Raw genomic sequence first — 21,673 nt, 5'->3', positions numbered from 1 at the left:
TGTCACAGCGCACAGCACGGACTTCACTGTCACAGAGCTCACAGCACGGACTCCGCTGTCATACTGCACGGGCTCCACTGTCACAGCTCACTGCACGGTAACCACTATCACAGCTCACTGCACGGACTCCAATGTCACAGAGCTCACTGCACGTTCTTCACTGTCACAGCTCGCTGCATGGACTCCACTGTCACAGCTCACTGCACATTCTTCACTGTCACAGCTCACTGCATGGACTCCACTGTCACAGCTCGCTGCATGGACTCCACTGTCACAGCTCACTGCACGGACTCAACTGTCACAGTGCACTGCTTGGATTCCACTGTCACAGTTCACTGCACGGAATCCACTGTCACAGCCCACTGCATGGACTCCACTGTCACAGCTTACTGCACAGACGCCAATGCCAAAGCTCACTGCACAGACTCCACTGCCACAGCTCACTGCATGGACTCCACTGTCACAGCTCACTGCACGGACTCCACTGTCACAGCTCACTGCATGGACTCCACTGTCACAGGTCACTGCACAGACTCCAGTGTCACAGCTCAGTGTACAGACTCCACTGTCACCTCTCACTGCAGGGACTCCACTGTCACAACTCACTGCATGGACTCCACTGTCAGAGAGCTCACTGCATGGGCTCCACTGTCACAGAGCTCACTGCATGGCCTCCACTGTCACAGAGCTCACTGCATGGACTCCACAGCCACAGAGCTCACCACACGGACTCCACTGTTACAGAGCTCACTGCATGGCCTCCACTGTCACAGAGCTCACTGCATGAACTGCACTGTCACAGATCACTGCAGGAATTCCACTGGCACAGCTCACTGCATGGACTCCACTGTCAGAGCTCACTGCACGGAATCCACTGTCACAGCTCACTGCACAGACTCCACTGTCACGCTACATGGACTGCACAGTCACAGAACTCACTGCATGGACTTCACTGTCACAGCTCATAGCACGGACTCCACTGTCAGAGAGCTCACTGCACGGACTCCCCTGTCACACTGCACGGACTCCACTGTCACAGCTCACTGCACAGACTCCACTGTCACAGCTCACTGCAGAGACTCCACTGTCACAGCTCACGTATGGACTCCACTGTCACAGCTCACTGCACAGACTCCACTGCCACACAGCTCACTGCACAGACTCCACTGTCACAGCTCACTGCACAGACTCCACTGCCACACAGCTCACTGCACAGACTCCACTGTCAGAGCTCACTGCACGGATTCCACCATCACAGCTCACTGCACAGACTCCAGTGTCACAGCTCACTGCATGGTCTCCACTGTCACAGCTCACTGCACGGACTCCACTGTCACAAAGCTCACTGTATGCACTCCACTGTCACAGCTCACTGCATGGCCACCATTGTCACAGCTCACTGCATGAACTCCACTGTCACACTGCATGGACTCCACTGACACAGAGCTTACTGCATGGACTCCACTGTCACAGAGCTCACTGCATGGAGTCCATTGTCACAGCTCACAGCACGGACTCCACTGTCACAGAGCTCAGTGCACGGACTCCACTGTCACAGAGCTCAGTGCACGGACTCCCCTTTCACACTGCACGGACTCCACTGTCACAGCTCAGTGCACGGACGCCGCTGTCACAGCTCACTGCACAAACTCCACTGTCACAGCTCACTGCACGGACTCCATTGTCACAGCTCACTGCATGGACTCCACTGTCGCAGCTCACTGCACGGTAACCACTGTCACAGCTCACTGCACGGACTCCAATGTCACAGAGCTCACTGCACGTTCTTCACTGTCACAGCTCGCTCCATGGACTCCACTGTCACAGCTCACTGCACATTCTTCACTGTCACAGCTCACTGCATGGACTCCGCTGTCACAGCTCGCTGCATGGACTCCACTGTCACAGCTCACTGCACGGACTCCACTGTCAGAGCTCACTGCACGGAATCCACTGTCACAGCTCACTGCACAGACTCCACTGTCACGCTACATGGACTCCACTGTCACAGAGCTTACAGCACGGACTGCACAGTCACAGAACTCACTGCATCGACTTGACTGTCACAGCTCACTGCACAGACTCCACTGCCACACAGCTCACTGCACAGACTCCACTGTCAGAGCTCACTGCACGGATTCCACCATCACAGCTCACTGCACAGACTCCAGTGTCGCAGCTCACTGCATGGTCTCCACTGTCACAGCTCACTGCACGGACTCCACTGTCACAAAGCTCACTGTATGCACTCCACTGTCACAGCTCACTGCATGGCCACCATTGTCACAGCTCACTGCATGAACTCCTCTGTCACACTGCACGGACTCCACTGTCACAGAGCTGACTGCATGGACTCCACTGTCACAGAGCTCACTGCACGGAGTCCATTGTCACAGCTCACAGCACGGACTCCACTGTCACAGCTCACTGCATGGACTCCACTGTCACAGGTCACTGCACAGACTCCAGAGTCACAGCTCAGTGTACAGACTCCACTGTCACCTCTCACTGCAGGGACTCCACTGTCACAACTCACTGCATGGACTCCACTGTCAGAGAGCTCACTGCATGGGCTCCACTGTCACAGAGCTCACTGCATGGCCTCCACTGTCACAGAGCTCACTGCATGGACTCCACAGCCACAGAGCTCACCACACGGACTCCACTGTTACAGAGCTCACTGCATGGCCTCCACTGTCACAGAGCTCACTGCATGAACTGCACTGTCACAGATCACTGCAGGAACTCCACTGGCACAGCTCACTGCATGGACTCCACTGTCAGAGCTCACTGCACGGAATCCACTGTCACAGCTCACTGCACAGACTCCACTGTCACGCTACATGGACTCCACTGTCACAGAGCTTACAGCATGGACTGCACAGTCACAGAACTCACTGCATGGACTTCACTGTCACAGCTCATAGCACGGACTCCACTGTCACAGAGCTCACTGCACGGACTCCCCTGTCACACTGCACGGACTCCACTTTCACAGCTCACTGCACGGACTCTACTGTCACAGCTCACTGCACAGACTCCACTGTCACAGCTCACTGCAGAGACTCCAGTGTCACAGCTCACGTATGGACTCCACTGTCACAGCTCACTGCACAGACTCCACTGCCACACAGCTCACTGCACAGACTCCACTGTCACAGCTCACTGCACAGACTCCACTGCCACACAGCTCACTGCACAGACTCCACTGTCAGAGCTCACTGCACGGATTCCACCATCACAGCTCACTGCACAGACTCCAGTGTCACAGCTCACTGCATGGTCTCCACTGTCACAGCTCACTGCACGGACTCCACTGTCACAAAGCTCACTGTATGCACTCCACTGTCACAGCTCACTGCATGGCCACCATTGTCACAGCTCACTGCATGAACTCCACTGTCACACTGCATGGACTCCACTGACACAGAGCTGACTGCATGGACTCCACTGTCACAGAGCTCACTGCACGGAGTCCATTGTCACAGCTCACAGCACGGACTCCACTGTCACAGAGCTCAGTGCACGGACTCCCCTTTCACACTGCACGGACGCCGCTGTCACAGCTCACTGCATGGACTCCACTGTCGCAGCTCACTGCACGGTAACCACTGTCACAGCTCACTGCACGGACTCCAATGTCACAGAGCTCACTGCACGTTCTTCACTGTCACAGCTCACTGCATGGACTCCGCTGTCACAGCTCGCTGCATGGACTCCACTGTCACAGCTCACTGCACGGACTCCGCTGTCACAGCTCGCTGCATGGACTCCACTGTCACAGCTCACTGCACGGACTCCACTGTCAGAGCTCACTGCACGGAATCCACTGTCACAGCTCACTGCACAGACTCCACTGTCACGCTACATGGACTCCACTGTCACAGAGCTTACAGCACAGACTGCACAGTCACAGAACTCACTGCATCGACTCGACTGTCACAGCTCACTGCACAGACTCCACTGCCACACAGCTCACTGCACAGACTCCACTGTCAGAGCTCACTGCACGGATTCCACCATCACAGCTCACTGCACAGACTCCAGTGTCGCAGCTCACTGCATGGTCTCCACTGTCACAGCTCACTGCACGGACTCCACTGTCACAAAGCTCACTGTATGCACTCCACTGTCACAGCTCACTGCATGGACACCACTGTCACAGCTCACTGCATGAACTCCTCTGTCACACTGCACGGACTCCACTGTCACAGAGCTGACTGCATGGACTCCACTGTCACAGAGCTCACTGCACGGAGTCCATTGTCACAGCTCACAGCACGGACTCCACTGTCACAGAGCTCAGTGCACGGACTCCCCTTTCACACTGCATGGACTCCACTGTCACAGCTCAGTGCACGGACGCCGCTGTCACAGCTCACTGCACAAACTCCACTGTCACAGCTCACTGCATGGACTCCATTGTCACAGCTCACTGCACGGACTCCACTGTCGCAGCTCACTGCACGGTAACCACTGTCACAGCTCACTGCACGGACTCCAATGTCACAGAGCTCACTGCACATTCTTCACTGTCACAGCTCACTGCATGGACTCCACTGTCACAGCTCGCTCCATGGACTCCCCTGTCACAGCTCACTGCACATTCTTCACTGTCACAGCTCACTGCATGGACTCCACTGTCACAGCTCGCTGCATGGACTCCACTGTCACAGCTCTCTGCACGGACTCAACTGTCACAGTGCACTGCATGGACTCCACTGTCACAGCTCACTGCACGGACTCCACTGTCACAGCTCACTGCATGGACTCCACTGTCACAGCTCACTGCACGGACTCCACTGTCACAGCTCACTGCATGGACTCCACTGTCACAGGTCACTGCACAGACTCCAGTGTCACAGCTCAGTGTACAGACTCCACTGTCACCTCTCACTGCAGGGACTCCACTGTCACAACTCACTGCATGGACTCCACTGTCAGAGAGCTCACTGCATGGGCTCCACTGTCACAGAGCTCACTGCATGGCCTCCACTGTCACAGAGCTCACTGCATGGACTCCACAGCCACAGAGCTCACCACACGGACTCCACTGTTACAGAGCTCACTGCATGGCCTCCACTGTCACAGAGCTCACTGCATGAACTGCACTGTCACAGATCACTGCAGGAATTCCACTGGCACAGCTCACTGCATGGACTCCACTGTCAGAGCTCACTGCACAGAATCCACTGTCACAGCTCACTGCACAGACTCCACTGTCACGCTACATGGACTCCACTGTCACAGAGCTTACAGCATGGACTGCACAGTCACAGAACTCACTGCATGGACTTCACTGTCACAGCTCATAGCACGGACTCCACTGTCAGAGAGCTCACTGCACGGACTCCCCTGTCACACTGCACGGACTCCACTTTCACAGCTCACTGCACGGACTCTACTGTCACAGCTCACTGCACAGACTCCACTGTCACAGCTCACTGCAGAGACTCCACTGTCACAGCTCACGTATGGACTCCACTGTCACAGCTCACTGCACAGACTCCACTGCCACACAGCTCACTGCACAGACTCCACTGTCACAGCTCACTGCACAGACTCCACTGCCACACAGCTCACTGCACAGACTCCACTGTCAGAGCTCACTGCACGGATTCCACCATCACAGCTCACTGCACAGACTCCAGTGTCACAGCTCACTGCATGGTCTCCACTGTCACAGCTCACTGCACGGACTCCACTGTCACAAAGCTCACTGTATGCACTCCACTGTCACAGCTCACTGCATGGCCACCATTGTCACAGCTCACTGCATGAACTCCTCTGTCACACTGCACGGACTCCACTGTCACAGAGCTGACTGCATGGACTCCACTGTCACAGAGCTCACTGCACGGAGTCCATTGTCACAGCTCACAGCACGGACTCCACTGTCACAGCTCACTGCATGGACTCCACTGTCACACTGCATGGACTCCACTGACACAGAGCTTACTGCATGGACTCCACTGTCACAGAGCTCACTGCATGGAGTCCATTGTCACAGCTCACAGCACGGACTCCACTGTCACAGAGCTCAGTGCACGGACTCCCCTTTCACACTGCACGGACTCCACTGTCACAGCTCAGTGCACGGACGCCGCTGTCACAGCTCACTGCACAAACTCCACTGTCACAGCTCACTGCACGGACTCCATTGTCACAGCTCACTGCATGGACTCCACTGTCGCAGCTCACTGCACGGTAACCACTGTCACAGCTCACTGCACGGACTCCAATGTCACAGAGCTCACTGCACGTTCTTCACTATCACAGCTCACTGCATGGACTCCGCTGTCACAGCTCGCTGCATGGACTCCACTGTCACAGCTCACTGCACGGACTCCACTGTCAGAGCTCACTGCACGGAATCCACTGTCACAGCTCACTGCACAGACTCCACTGTCACGCTACATGGACTCCACTGTCACAGAGCTTACAGCACGGACTGCACAGTCACAGAACTCACTGCATCGACTCGACTGTCACAGCTCACTGCACAGACTCCACTGCCACACAGCTCACTGCACAGACTCCACTGTCACAGCTCACTGCACGGATTCCACCATCACAGCTCACTGCACAGACTCCAGTGTCGCAGCTCACTGCATGGTCTCCACTGTCACAGCTCACTGCACGGACTCCACTGTCACAAAGCTCACTGTATGCACTCCACTGTCACAGCTCACTGCATGGCCACCATTGTCACAGCTCACTGCATGAACTCCTCTGTCACACTGCACGGACTCCACTGTCACAGAGCTGACTGCATGGACTCCACTGTCACAGAGCTCACTGCACGGAGTCCATTGTCACAGCTCACAGCACGGACTCCACTGTCACAGCTCACTGCATGGACTCCACTGTCACAGGTCACTGCACAGACTCCAGAGTCACAGCTCAGTGTACAGACTCCACTGTCACCTCTCACTGCAGGGACTCCACTGTCACAACTCACTGCATGGACTCCACTGTCAGAGAGCTCACTGCATGGGCTCCACTGTCACAGAGCTCACTGCATGGCCTCCACTGTCACAGAGCTCACTGCATGGACTCCACAGCCACAGAGCTCACCACACGGACTCCACTGTTACAGAGCTCACTGCATGGCCTCCACTGTCACAGAGCTCACTGCATGAACTGCACTGTCACAGATCACTGCAGGAACTCCACTGGCACAGCTCACTGCATGGACTCCACTGTCAGAGCTCACTGCACGGAATCCACTGTCACAGCTCACTGCACAGACTCCACTGTCACGCTACATGGACTCCACTGTCACAGAGCTTACAGCATGGACTGCACAGTCACAGAACTCACTGCATGGACTTCACTGTCACAGCTCATAGCACGGACTCCACTGTCACAGAGCTCACTGCACGGACTCCCCTGTCACACTGCACGGACTCCACTTTCACAGCTCACTGCACGGACTCTACTGTCACAGCTCACTGCACAGACTCCACTGTCACAGCTCACTGCAGAGACTCCAGTGTCACAGCTCACGTATGGACTCCACTGTCACAGCTCACTGCACAGACTCCACTGCCACACAGCTCACTGCACAGACTCCACTGTCACAGCTCACTGCACAGACTCCACTGCCACACAGCTCACTGCACAGACTCCACTGTCAGAGCTCACTGCACGGATTCCACCATCACAGCTCACTGCACAGACTCCAGTGTCACAGCTCACTGCATGGTCTCCACTGTCACAGCTCACTGCACGGACTCCACTGTCACAAAGCTCACTGTATGCACTCCACTGTCACAGCTCACTGCATGGCCACCATTGTCACAGCTCACTGCATGAACTCCACTGTCACACTGCACGGACTCCACTGTCACAGAGCTTACTGCATGGACTCCACTGTCACAGAGCTCACTGCATGGAGTCCATTGTCACAGCTCACAGCACGGACTCCACTGTCACAGAGCTCAGTGCACGGACTCCCCTTTCACACTGCACGGACGCCGCTGTCACAGCTCACTGCACAAACTCCACTGTCACAGCTCACTGCACGGACTCCATTGTCACAGCTCACTGCATGGACTCCACTGTCGCAGCTCACTGCACGGTAACCACTGTCACAGCTCACTGCACGGACTCCAATGTCACAGAGCTCACTGCACGTTCTTCACTGTCACAGCTCGTTCCATGGACTCCACTGTCACAGCTCACTGCACATTCTTCACTGTCACAGCTCACTGCATGGACTCCGCTGTCACAGCTCGCTGCATGGACTCCACTGTCACAGCTCACTGCACGGACTCCACTGTCAGAGCTCACTGCACGGAATCCACTGTCACAGCTCACTGCACAGACTCCACTGTCACGCTACATGGACTCCACTGTCACAGAGCTTACAGCACAGACTGCACAGTCACAGAACTCACTGCATCGACTCGACTGTCACAGCTCACTGCACAGACTCCACTGCCACACAGCTCACTGCACAGACTCCACTGTCAGAGCTCACTGCACGGATTCCACCATCACAGCTCACTGCACAGACTCCAGTGTCGCAGCTCACTGCATGGTCTCCACTGTCACAGCTCACTGCACGGACTCCACTGTCACAAAGCTCACTGTATGCACTCCACTGTCACAGCTCACTGCATGGCCACCATTGTCACAGCTCACTGCATGAACTCCTCTGTCACACTGCACGGACTCCACTGTCACAGAGCTGACTGCATGGACTCCACTGTCACAGAGCTCACTGCACGGAGTCCATTGTCACAGCTCACAGCACGGACTCCACTGTCACAGAGCTCAGTGCACGGACTCCCCTTTCACACTGCACGGACGCCGCTGTCACAGCTCACTGCACAAACTCCACTGTCACAGCTCACTGCACGGACTCCACTGTCGCAGCTCACTGCACGGTAACCACTGTCACAGCTCACTGCACGGACTCCAATGTCACAGAGCTCACTGCACATTCTTCACTGTCACAGCTCACTGCATGGACTCCACTGTCACAGCTCGCTCCATGGACTCCCCTGTCACAGCTCACTGCACATTCTTCACTGTCACAGCTCACTGCATGGACTCCACTGTCACAGCTCGCTGCATGGACTCCACTGTCACAGCTCTCTGCACGGACTCAACTGTCACAGTGCACTGCATGGACTCCACTGTCACAGTTCACTGCACGGAATCCACTGTCACAGCTCACTGCATGGACTCCACTGTCACAGCTTACTGCACGGACTCCAATGTCAAAGCTCACTGCACAGACTCCACTGCCACAGCTCACTGCATGGACTCCACTGTCACAGCTCACTGCACGGACTCCACTGTCACAGCTCACTGCATGGACTCCACTGTCACAGGTCACTGCACAGACTCCAGTGTCACAGCTCAGTGCACAGACTCCACTGTCACAGCTCACTGCACATTCTTCACTGTCACAGCTCACTGCATGGACTCCACTGTCACAGCTCGCTGCATGGACTCCACTGTCACAGCTCACTGCACGGACTCCACTGTCAGAGCTCACTGCACGGAATCCACTGTCACAGCTCACTGCACAGACTCCACTGTCATGCTACATGGACTCCACTGTCACAGAGCTTACAGCACGGACTGCACAGTCACAGAACTCACTGCATGGACTCGACTGTCACAGCTCACTGCACAGACTCCACTGCCACACAGCTCACTGCACAGACTCCACTGTCATAGCTCACTGCACGGATTCCACCATCACAGCTCACTGCACAGACTCCAGTGTCACAGCTCACTGCATGGTCTCCACTGTCACAGCTCACTGCACGGACTCCACTGTCACAAAGCTCACTGTGTGCACTCCACTGTCACAGCTCACTGCATGGCCACCATTGTCACAGCTCACTGCATGAACTCCTCTGTCACACTGCACGGACTCCACTGTCACAGAGCTTACTGCATGGACTCCACTGTCACAGAGCTCACTGCACGGAGTCCATTGTCACAGCTCACAGCACGGACTCTACTGTCACAGAGCTCAGTGCACGGACTCCACTGTCACAGCTCACTGCATGGACTCCATTGTCACAGCTCACTGCACGGACTCCACTGTCGCAGCTCACTGCACGGTAACCACTGTCACAGCTCACTGCACGGACTCCAATGTCACAGAGCTCATTGCACGTTCTTCACTGTCACAGCTCACTGCATGGACTCCACTGTCACAGCTCGCTCCATGGACTCCCCTGTCACAGCTCACTGCACATTCTTCACTGTCAAAGCTCACTGCGTGGACTCCACTGTCACAGCTCGCTGCATGGGCTCCACTGTCACAGCTCACTGCATGGACTCAACTGTCACAGTGCACTGCATGGACTCCACTGTCACAGTTCACTGCACGGAATCCACTGTCACAGCTCACTGCATGGACTCCACTGTCACAGCTTACTGCACGGACTCCAATGTCAAAGCTCACTGCACAGACTCCACTGCCACAGCTCACTGCATGGACTCCACTGTCACAGCTCACTGCACGGACTCCACTGTCACAGCTCACTGCATGGACTCCACTGTCACAGGTCACTGCACAGACTCCAGTGTCACAGCTCAGTGCACAGACTCCACTGTCACCTCTCACTGCACAGACTCCACTGTCAGAACTCACTGCATGGACTCCACTCTCAGAGAGCTCACTGCATGGACTCCACTGTCACAGAGCTCACTGCATGGACTCCACTGTCACAGAGCTCACTGCATGGACTCCACAGTCACAGAGCTCACCACACGGACTCCACTGTAACAGTGCTCACTGCACGGATTCCACTGTCACAGTTCACTGCATGGACTCCACTGTCACAGGTCACTGCAGGGACTTCACTGTCACAGGGCCCAGTGCACATGGGTGGGTCTAACTGTGTCCATTATCATTGAGAGGTATGGGTGGGTCTAACAGCGTCCATTAACATTGAGATGTATGGGTGGGTCTAACAGTGTCCATTAACACTGAGAGTTAGGGGTGGGTCTATCAGTGTCCATTAACATTGAGATGTATGGGTGGGTCTATCAGTGTCCTTTAACACTGAGAGGTATGGGTGGGTCTATCAGTGTCCATTAACATTGCGAGGTATGGGTGGGTCTAACAGTGTCCATTAACATTGAGAGATATGGGTGGGTCTATCAGTGTCCATTAACATTGAGAGGTATGAGTGGGTCGATCAGTGTCCGTTAACATTGAGGGGTATATGTGGGTCTAATAATGTCCATTAACATTGAGAGGTATGGGTGGGTCTATCAGTGTCCTTTAACACTGAGAGGTATGGGTGGGTCTATCAGTGTCCATTAACATTGCGAGGTATGGGTGGGTCTAACAGTGTCCATTAACATTGAGAGATATGGGTGGGTCTATCAGTGTCCATTAACATTGAGAGGTATGAGTGGGTCGATCAGTGTCCGTTAACATTGAGGGGTATATGTGGGTCTAATAATGTCCATTAACATTGAAAGGTATGGGTGGGTCTAAGAGGCTGCAAAATTCAGCACCTTAGTGCTGGCAGTTCAGGCTGGTTTGAAGAGAAAAATGGTAGCCGCTTCGCTTCCGCCACTTCTGGCGCAGCCTGCACTGTCTGTCATTTAGGTGAAGGTGTCATCGCGGGGGACGTGCGTGCACTGGCAGTATGCAGAGTAGGCAGATCGTGACGTCAGTCGGTGTGTAATGCTGATTTGACACACAACCTGCCATTTTCAACGTCGTCATTCCAATCAACGCCTTCTCCTAAACATGCACAGCTGAATGTGTGTTGAGCTGCACGAGGCACCCCCCACCAGCCCTATTTAAAGGGATACAGCCAACTTGTAGGAAAGTTGATTATTTCTCTTGTACTGTGCTAGCAATCTTCCAGCCACCACGTCGAACCCGAGGGTGGCCACACGGTGACAAGGACTATCCACTCTACACCTGGCTGATGACTCCCCTCCGCAACCCAACCACTCATGGCCAGCAATCATATAATGACAGCAATGCTGCCACAAGGAACCTCATCGAACAGACCATCAGGGTGCTGAAGCGACGGTTCCACTGCCTTAACCGCTCTGGAGGTGCCCTCCAGTACTCACTGGAGCGGTTGTCCCAATTCGTGATGGTCTGCTGCGTCCTCCACAACTTGGCCATCATGAGGGTGCAGCCCTTGCCACCACGGGATCCGCGGCCACCTCAGGAGGAGGAGGAGGATGCAGGGAAGAGGCAGCCTGTAAATCCCTGTTCCAGATGGCTGTTGGTGAGTGCATCATCAGACTCTGCTTCCCTTGATTGGAACCTCAGATCCTCATTGCTCAACACTTCCCCACTTTACCATCCCTCTGTCACGGGGCATCACAGCATCCTCTTGACCACAATGCTGAAATGAAAGCCACCACAAAACAAACATTTCAAGCATAATTTATAAATGATTAATTCTAATATTACATTACAAAGTCAACTAATCTCCCTTGTGCATTCCCTTAGTGTCTCTCTTTTGTGTGCCTTTGCCTATCCTAGTGCTCCTACAAGGTGCTACCCAAGGCTCCAAGCTCTGTGCAATGCCTTGTGCCAAGTTGGTGCTGAACTCCTCGAAGTAGAGGAATAGAGAGTGATAGAGAAGAAGAGATACCGTCACTCGATCTGACATTCCCGACCCTCTGTGACCTCCCGATTGCAGCAACGGATATTGAACTGCAAGATGTTTGCTTTGTCACCTGTTCCAGCCGGGAAGGATCCGCTGGTGAAAAAATTCAGGGCCACAGTCACCTTGAGGGCCACTGACAGAGCCCTTGTCGCCCTCCTCCTCCCTCTGTGAGCAACTTGTCTTCTTTGCTGCCTCTGCTCCACCTCCCCATCATGCTGCAGCACGAGGGGGACTCCAAGCAGAGCCCCCATGACTGGGAGCAAGTGGTGTAGTCAGAGGCCATCCAGTAGCAGCCAATACCTTCCCAACGTCCAGCAGCACTCCCTGCACACTTTAACAATGTTATAATTGTCTTCCAGCAACCCAGTATTGATATAAACTCCGCAAGAGCCAGTACAAGAGAAACAATCAACTTAACTGCAAGTTGGATGTATCCCTTTAAATAGGGCTGGTGGGGGGGTGCTCGTGCAGCTCAACGCACGTTCAGCTGTGCGTGTTTAGGAGAGGAAGTTGATTGGAACGGCAGGTCGTACATCAAGTCAGCCTTACACGCTGACTGACGACACCATCTGCCTACGGCCGCGCAAGCACGTCCCGCCCACGCTATTGCCCTCACCAAGATGGGGTTCAGCGCGGGCCACGCAGGAAGTGGGCGGAAGTGAGGCAACTACCATTTTTCTCTCCAAACCAGCCTGAACTGCCGGCGCTAAGGTGCCGAATTTTGTGGCCTCTGTCCCTTCCTGTCACACACTGCTTATCTTTATCAAAATCGCTACACAGCCTATGGCCTTGACTTTTCTCTTTAGATTTATAAATTTCCCTTCACTTGAATCCTCACCCCACCTTTTAGTTTAAAGCCCTATCTACAGCCCTGTTATTTCTTTAAGGAACTCCAGTAAATTCTAACAGGATTTTCTCTTTCGCACAGTGACAAGACTTGGGAACGTCCAGTCCGGCCAGTATCCCGAGACATGATCATCAGATGGTTCAGAGAAGAGCAAGTAGCTCTGTGTGCAGGCTTAGAGAGGAACAGCAATTCCATTGCTCCTTGGTTTCACGGTATGGACACATTTAGCATCTATAGATTTTCATCTGTAAGTTATTCTGCCAGTAATATGTTGATGCACACAATGTACTGATGTACCCGATCTACTCATGTACCCGATCCACTCATGTACCCGATCTACTGATGTACACAATCCACTCATGTATCTGATCTACTCATGTACCCGATCCACTCATGTACCCGATCTACCCATGTATCCGATCTACTCATGTACACGATCTACTCATGTACACAATCTACTCATGTACGTGATCTACTCATGTACCTGATCTACTCATGTACACGATCTACTCATGTACACGATCCACTCATGTATCTGATCTACTCATGTACCTGATCCACTCATGTACCCGATCTACTCATGTACCCGATCTACTCATGTATCCGATCTGCTCATGTACCCGATCTACTCATGTACACGATCCACTCATGTACATGATCTACTCATGTACCCGATCTACTCATGTATCCGATCTACACATGTACCCGATCTACTCATGTGCATGATCCACTCATGTACACGATCTACTCATGTATCCGATCTACTCATGTACCCGATCTACTCATGTACACGATCCACTCATGTACCTGATCTACTCATGTACATGATCTACTCATGTATCCGATCTACTCATGTACCCGATCTACTCATGTACCCGATCTACCCATGTATCCGATCGATCCATGTATCTGGTCTACTCATGTACACGATCCACTCATGTACCCGATCTACTCATGTATCCAATCTACTCATGTACACGATCCACTCATGTACCCGATCTACTCATGTACCTGATTTATTCATGTACACGATCCACTCATGTACCCGTTCTGCTCATGTACCCGATCTATTCATGTACACGATCCACTCATGTACCCGATCTACTCATGTACACGATCCACTCGTGTACCTGATCTACTCATGTACCCGATCTGCTCATGTACCCAATCCACTCATGTACCTGACCTACTCATGTACCCGATCTACTTGTGTATCCGATCTACTCATGTACCTGAGCTACTCATGTACACGATCCACTCATGTACCCGATCCACTCATGTACCCGATCTACTCATGTACCCGATCTACTCATGTACCTGATCTGCTCATGCACCCGATCTACTCGTGTACCTGAGCTACTCATGTACACGATCCACTCATGTACCCGATCCACTCATGTACCCGATCTACTCATGTACACGATCTACTCATGCACACGATCCACTCATGTATATGATCTACTCAGGTACCCGATCCACTCATGTACCCGATCTACTCATGTACCCGATCTACTCAAGTATCTGATCTACTCATGTACACGATCTACTCATGTACCCGATCTACTCATGTACCCGATCTACTCATGTATCCGATCTACTCATGTACCCATTCTACTCATGTACCCGATCTGCTCATGTACCCGATCTACTCATGTACACGATCCACTCATGTACCCGATCTACTCATGTATCCGATCTACTCATGTACCCGATCTACTCATGTACACGATCTACCCATGTATCCGATCTACCCATGTACCCGATCTACCCATGTACCCGATCTACTCATGTACCCGATCTACTCATGTATCTGATCTACTCATGCACCCGATCTACTCATGTACCCGATCTGCTCATGTACCCGATCTACTCATGGACCCGATCTACCCATGTACCCGATCTGCTCATGTACCCGATCTACTCATGTACGCGATCCACTCATGTACCCGATCCACTCATGTACCCGATCTACTCGTGTATCCGATCTACCCATGTATCCGATCTGCTCATGTACATGATCCACTCATGTACCCAATCTACTCATGTACCCGATCTACTCATGTACATGATCTACTCATGTACCTGATCTACTCATGTACCCGATCTGCTCATGTACACGATCCACTCATGTACCTGATCTACCCATGTACCCGATCTGCTTATGTACACGATCCACTCATGTACCCGATCGACTCATGTACCCGATCTACTCATGTACCTGATCTACTCATGTACCCAATCTACTCATGTACACGTCTACTCATGTACCTGATCTACCCATGTACCCGATCTGCTCATGTACAAGATCCACTCATGTAGCCGATCTACTCATGTACCCGATCTACTCATGTACACGATCTACTCATGTACACGATCTACTCATGTACACGATCCATTCATGTACCCGATCTACTCATGTACACGATCTACTCATGTACCTGATCTACTCATGTATCTGATCTACTCATGGACCCGATCTACTCATGTACCCGATCTACTCTTGTACCTGATCTACTCATGTACCCATTCTACTCATGTACCCGATCTGCTCATGTACCCGATCTACTCATGTACACGATCCACTCATGTACCCGATCTACTCATGTATCCGATCTACTCATGTACCCGATCTACTCATGTACACGATCTACCCATGTATCCGATCTACCCATGTACCCGATCTACCCATGTACCCGATCTACTCATGTACCCGATCTACTCATGTATCTGATCTACTCATGCACCCGATCTACTCATGTACCCGATCTGCTCATGTACCCGATCTACTCATGGACCCGATCTACCCATGTACCCGATCTGCTCATGTACCCGATCTACTCATGTACGCGATCCACTCATGTACCCGATCCACTCATGTACCCGATCTACTCGTGTATCCGATCTACCCATGTATCCGATCTGCTCATGTACATGATCCACTCATGTACCCAATCTACTCATGTACCCGATCTACTCATGTACACGATCTACTCATGTACCTGATCTACTCATGTACCCGATCTGCTCATGTACACGATCCACTCATGTACCTGATCTACCCATGTACCCGATCTGCTTATGTACACGATCCACTCATGTACCCGATCGACTCATGTACCCGATCTACTCATGTACCTGATCTACTCATGTACCCAATCTACTCATGTACACGTCTACTCATGTACCTGATCTACCCATGTACCCGATCTGCTCATGTACAAGATCCACTCATGTAGCCGATCTACTCATGTACCCGATCTACTCATGTACACGATCTACTCATGTACACGATCTACTCATGTACACGATCCATTCATGTACCCGATCTACTCATGTACACGATCTACTCATGTACCTGATCTACTCATGTATCTGATCTACTCATGGACCCGATCTACTCATGTACCCGATCTACTCTTGTACCTGATCTACTCATGTACCCGATCTACTCATGTACCCGATCTACTCGTGTACCTCATCTACTCATGTACCCTATCTACTTATGTACCCGATCTACTCGTGTACCTGATCTACTCATGTACCCGATCTACTCATGTACCCGATCGACTCATGTACCTGATCTACTCATGTACACGATCTACTCATGTACCCAATCCACTCATGTACACGATCCACTCATGTACCCGATCCACTCATGTACCCGATCTACTCATGTACACGATCTACTCATGTACCCGATCTACTCATGTACCCGATCTACTCATGTACCCGATCCACTCATGTACACGATCCACTCATGTACACGATCTACCCATGTATCCGATCCACTCATGGACACGATCTACTCATGTACACGATCTACTCATGTACCCGATCTACTCATGCAACCAATCCACTCATGTACCCGATCCACTCATGTACCCGATCTACTCATGTTCCCGATCTACTCATGTACCCGATCCACTCATGTACCCGATCTACTCATGTACCTGATCTACTCATGTACCCAATCCACTCATGTACCCGATCTACTCATGTACCCGATCCACTCATGTACCCGATCTACCCATGTACCCGATCTACTCATGTACCCGATCTACTCATGTACCCGATCTACTCATGTACCCGATCCACTCATGTACACGATCCACTCATGTACACGATCTACCCATGTATCCGATCTACTCATGGACACGATCTACTCATGTACACGATCTACTCATGTACCCGATCAACTCATGCACCCGATCCACTCATGTACCCGATCCACTCATGTACACGATCTACTCATGTACACGATCCACTCATGTACACGATCCACTCATGTACACGATCCACGCATGTACACGATCTACCCATGTATCCGATCTACTCATGTACCCAATCTACTCATGTATCCGATCTACTCATGTACCCGATCTACTCATGTACCCGATCTACTCATGTACCCAATCTACCCATGTACCCGATCTACTCATTTACACGATCCACTCATGTACACGATCCACTCATGTATCTGATCTACTCATGTACCTGATCTACTCATGTACACGATCCACTCATGTACCCGATCTACCCATGTATCCGATCTACTAATGTACACGATCCACTCATGTACCCGATCTACTCATGTACACGATCTACCCATGTATCCGATCTACTCATGTACCCGATCTACTCATGTATCCGATCTGCTCATGTACCCGATCTACTCATGTACACGATCCACTCATGTACATGATCTACTCATGTACCCGATCTACTCATGTATCCGATCTACACATGTACCCGATCTACTCATGTGCATGATCCACTCATGTACACGATCTACTCATGTATCCGATCTACTCATGTACCCGATCTACTCATGTACACGATCCACTCATGTACCTGATCTACTCATGTACATGATCTACTCATGTATCCGATCTACTCATGTACCCGATCTACTCATGTACCCGATCTACCCATGTATCCGATCGATCCATGTATCTGGTCTACTCATGTACACGATCCACTCATGTACCCGATCTACTCATGTATCCAATCTACTCATGTACACGATCCACTCATGTACCCGATCTACTCATGTACCTGATTTATTCATGTACACGATCCACTCATGTACCCGTTCTGCTCATGTACCCGATCTATTCATGTACACGATCCACTCATGTACCCGATCTACTCATGTACACGATCCACTCGTGTACCTGATCTACTCATGTACCCGATCTGCTCATGTACCCAATCCACTCATGTACCTGACCTACTCATGTACCCGATCTACTTGTGTATCCGATCTACTCATGTACCTGAGCTACTCATGTACACGATCCACTCATGTACCCGATCCACTCATGTACCCGATCTACTCATGTACCCGATCTACTCATGTACCTGATCTGCTCATGCACCCGATCTACTCGTGCACACGATCCACTCATGTATATGATCTACTCAGGTACCCGATCCACTCATGTACCCGATCTACTCATGTATCTGATCTACTCATGCACCCGATCTACTCATGTACCCGATCTGCTCATGTACCCGATCTACTCATGGACCCGATCTACCCATGTACCCGATCTGCTCATGTACCCGATCTACTCATGTACGCGATCCACTCATGTACCCGATCCACTCATGTACCCGATCTACTCGTGTATCCGATCTACCCATGTATCCGATCTGCTCATGTACATGATCCACTCATGTACCCAATCTACTCATGTACCCGATCTACTCATGTACACGATCTACTCATGTACCTGATCTACTCATGTACCCGATCTGCTCATGTACACGATCCACTCATGTACCTGATCTACCCATGTACCCGATCTGCTCATGTACACGATCCACTCATGTACCCGATCGACTCATGTACCCGATCTACTCATGTACCTGATCTACTCATGTACCCAATCTACTCATGTACACGTCTACTCATGTACCTGATCTACCCATGTACCCGATCTGCTCATGTACAAGATCCACTCATGTAGCCGATCTACTCATGTACCCGATCTACTCATGTACACGATCTACTCATGTACACGATCTACTCATGTACACGATCTACTCATGTACACGATCCATTCATGTACCCGATCTACTCATGTACACGATCTACTCATGTACCTGATCTACTCATGTATCTGATCTACTCATGGACCCGATCTACTCATGTACCCGATCTACTCTTGTACCTGATCTACTCATGTACCCGATCTACTCATGTACCCGATCTACTCGTGTACCTGATCTACTCATGTACCCTATCTACTTATGTACCCGATCTACTCGTGTACCTGATCTACTCATGTACCCGATCTACTCATGTACCCGATCGACTCATGTACCTGATCTACTCATGTACACGATCTACTCATGTACCCAATCCACTCATGTACACGATCCACTCATGTACCCGATCCACTCATGTACCCGATCTACTCATGTACACGATCTACTCATGTACCCGATCTACTCATGTACCCGATCTACTCATGTACCCGATCCACTCATGTACACGATCCACTCATGTACACGATCTACCCATGTATCCGATCCACTCATGGACACGATCTACTCATGTACCCAATCCACTCATGTACCCGATCCACTCATGTACCCGATCTACTCATGTTCCCGATCTACTCATGTACCCGATCCACTCATGTACCCGATCTACTCATGTACCTGATCTACTCATGTACCCAATCCACTCATGTACCCGATCTACTCATGTACCCGATCCACTCATGTACCCGATCTACCCATGTACCCGAGCTACTCATGTACCCGATCTACTCATGTATCTGATCTACTCATGCGCCCGATCTGCTCATGTACCCGATCTGCTCATGTACCCGATCTACTCATGGACCCGATCTACCCATGTACCCGATCTGCTCATGTACCCGATCTACTCATGTACGCGATCCACTCATGTACCCGATCCACTCATGTACCCGATCTACTCGTGTATCCGATCTACCCATGTATCCGATCTGCTCATGTACATCATCCACTCATGTACCCGATCTACTCATGTACCCGATCTACTCATGTACACGATCTACTCATGTACCTGATCTGCTCATGTACCCGATCTGCTCATGTACACGATCCACTCATGTACCTGATCTACCCATGTACCCGATCTGCTCATGTACACGATCCACTCATGTACCCGATCTACTCATGTACCCGATCTACTCATGTACCTGATCTACTCATGTACCCAATCTACTCATGTACACGTCTACTCATGTACCTGATCTACCCATGTACCCGATCTGCTCATGTACAAGATCCACTCATGTAGCCGATCTATTCATGTACCTGATCTACTCATGTACACGATCTACTCATGTACACGATCCACTCATGTACACGATCCATTCATGTACCCGATCTACTCATGTACACGATCTACTCATGTACCTGATCTACTCATGTATCTGATCTACTCATGGACCCGATCTACTCATGTACCCGATCTACTCGTGTACCTGATCTACTCATGTACCCGATCTACTCATGTACCCGATCTACTCATGTACCCGATCTACTCGTGTACCTGATCTACTCATGTACCCGAGCTACTCATGTACCCGATCGACTCATGTACCTGATCTACTCATGTACACGATCTACTCATGTACCCGATCCACTCATGTGCACGATGCACTCATGTACCCGATCCACTCATGTACCCGATCCACTCATGTACCCGATCTACTCATGTACCCGATCTACTCATGTACACGATCTACTCATGTACCCGATCTACTCATGTACCCGATCTACTCATGTACCCGATCCACTCATGTACACGATCCACTCATGTACACGATCTACCCATGTATCCGATCTACTCATGGACACGATCTACTCATGTACACGATCTACTCATGTACCCGATCTACTCATGCACCCGATCCACTCATGTACCCGATCCACTCATGTACCCGATCTACTCATGTACCCGATCTACTCATGTACCCGATCCACTCATGTACCCGATCTACTCATGTACCTGATCTACTCATGTACCCAATCCACTCATGTACCCGATCTACTCATGTACCCGATCCACTCATGTACCCGATCTACTCATGTACACGATCTACTCGTGTACCCGATCCCCTCATGTACACGATCCACTCGTGTACCTGATCTACTCATGTACACGATCCACTCATGTACCCGATCTACTTGTACCCGATCTACT

The 21,673-nt window shown here is 51.5% G+C and overlaps 1 protein-coding gene across 1 annotated transcript in view; it reads left to right on the top strand.

The window, feature by feature from the left end:
* LOC147113718 (SH2 domain-containing protein 4B-like) overlaps nucleotides 1–21,673 on the top strand; it is a 222,728-nt gene that overhangs the window by 109,438 nt on the left and 91,617 nt on the right. The window contains exon 8 of the mRNA XM_085996151.1: nucleotides 13,549–13,679. Coding sequence (XP_085852277.1) covers nucleotides 13,549–13,679 — 131 coding nt within the window. The remainder of the gene's footprint in view (nucleotides 1–13,548; nucleotides 13,680–21,673) is intronic.

Source organism: Somniosus microcephalus, chromosome 8, assembly GCF_052327205.1.
Source record: "Somniosus microcephalus isolate GS21.2 chromosome 8, FLI_Smic_1.0, whole genome shotgun sequence".
Lineage (NCBI taxonomy): Eukaryota > Metazoa > Chordata > Chondrichthyes > Squaliformes > Somniosidae > Somniosus > Somniosus microcephalus.
The sequence above is the reverse complement of the archived record's forward strand: the minus strand, read 5'-3'. Positions and strand labels throughout refer to the sequence as shown.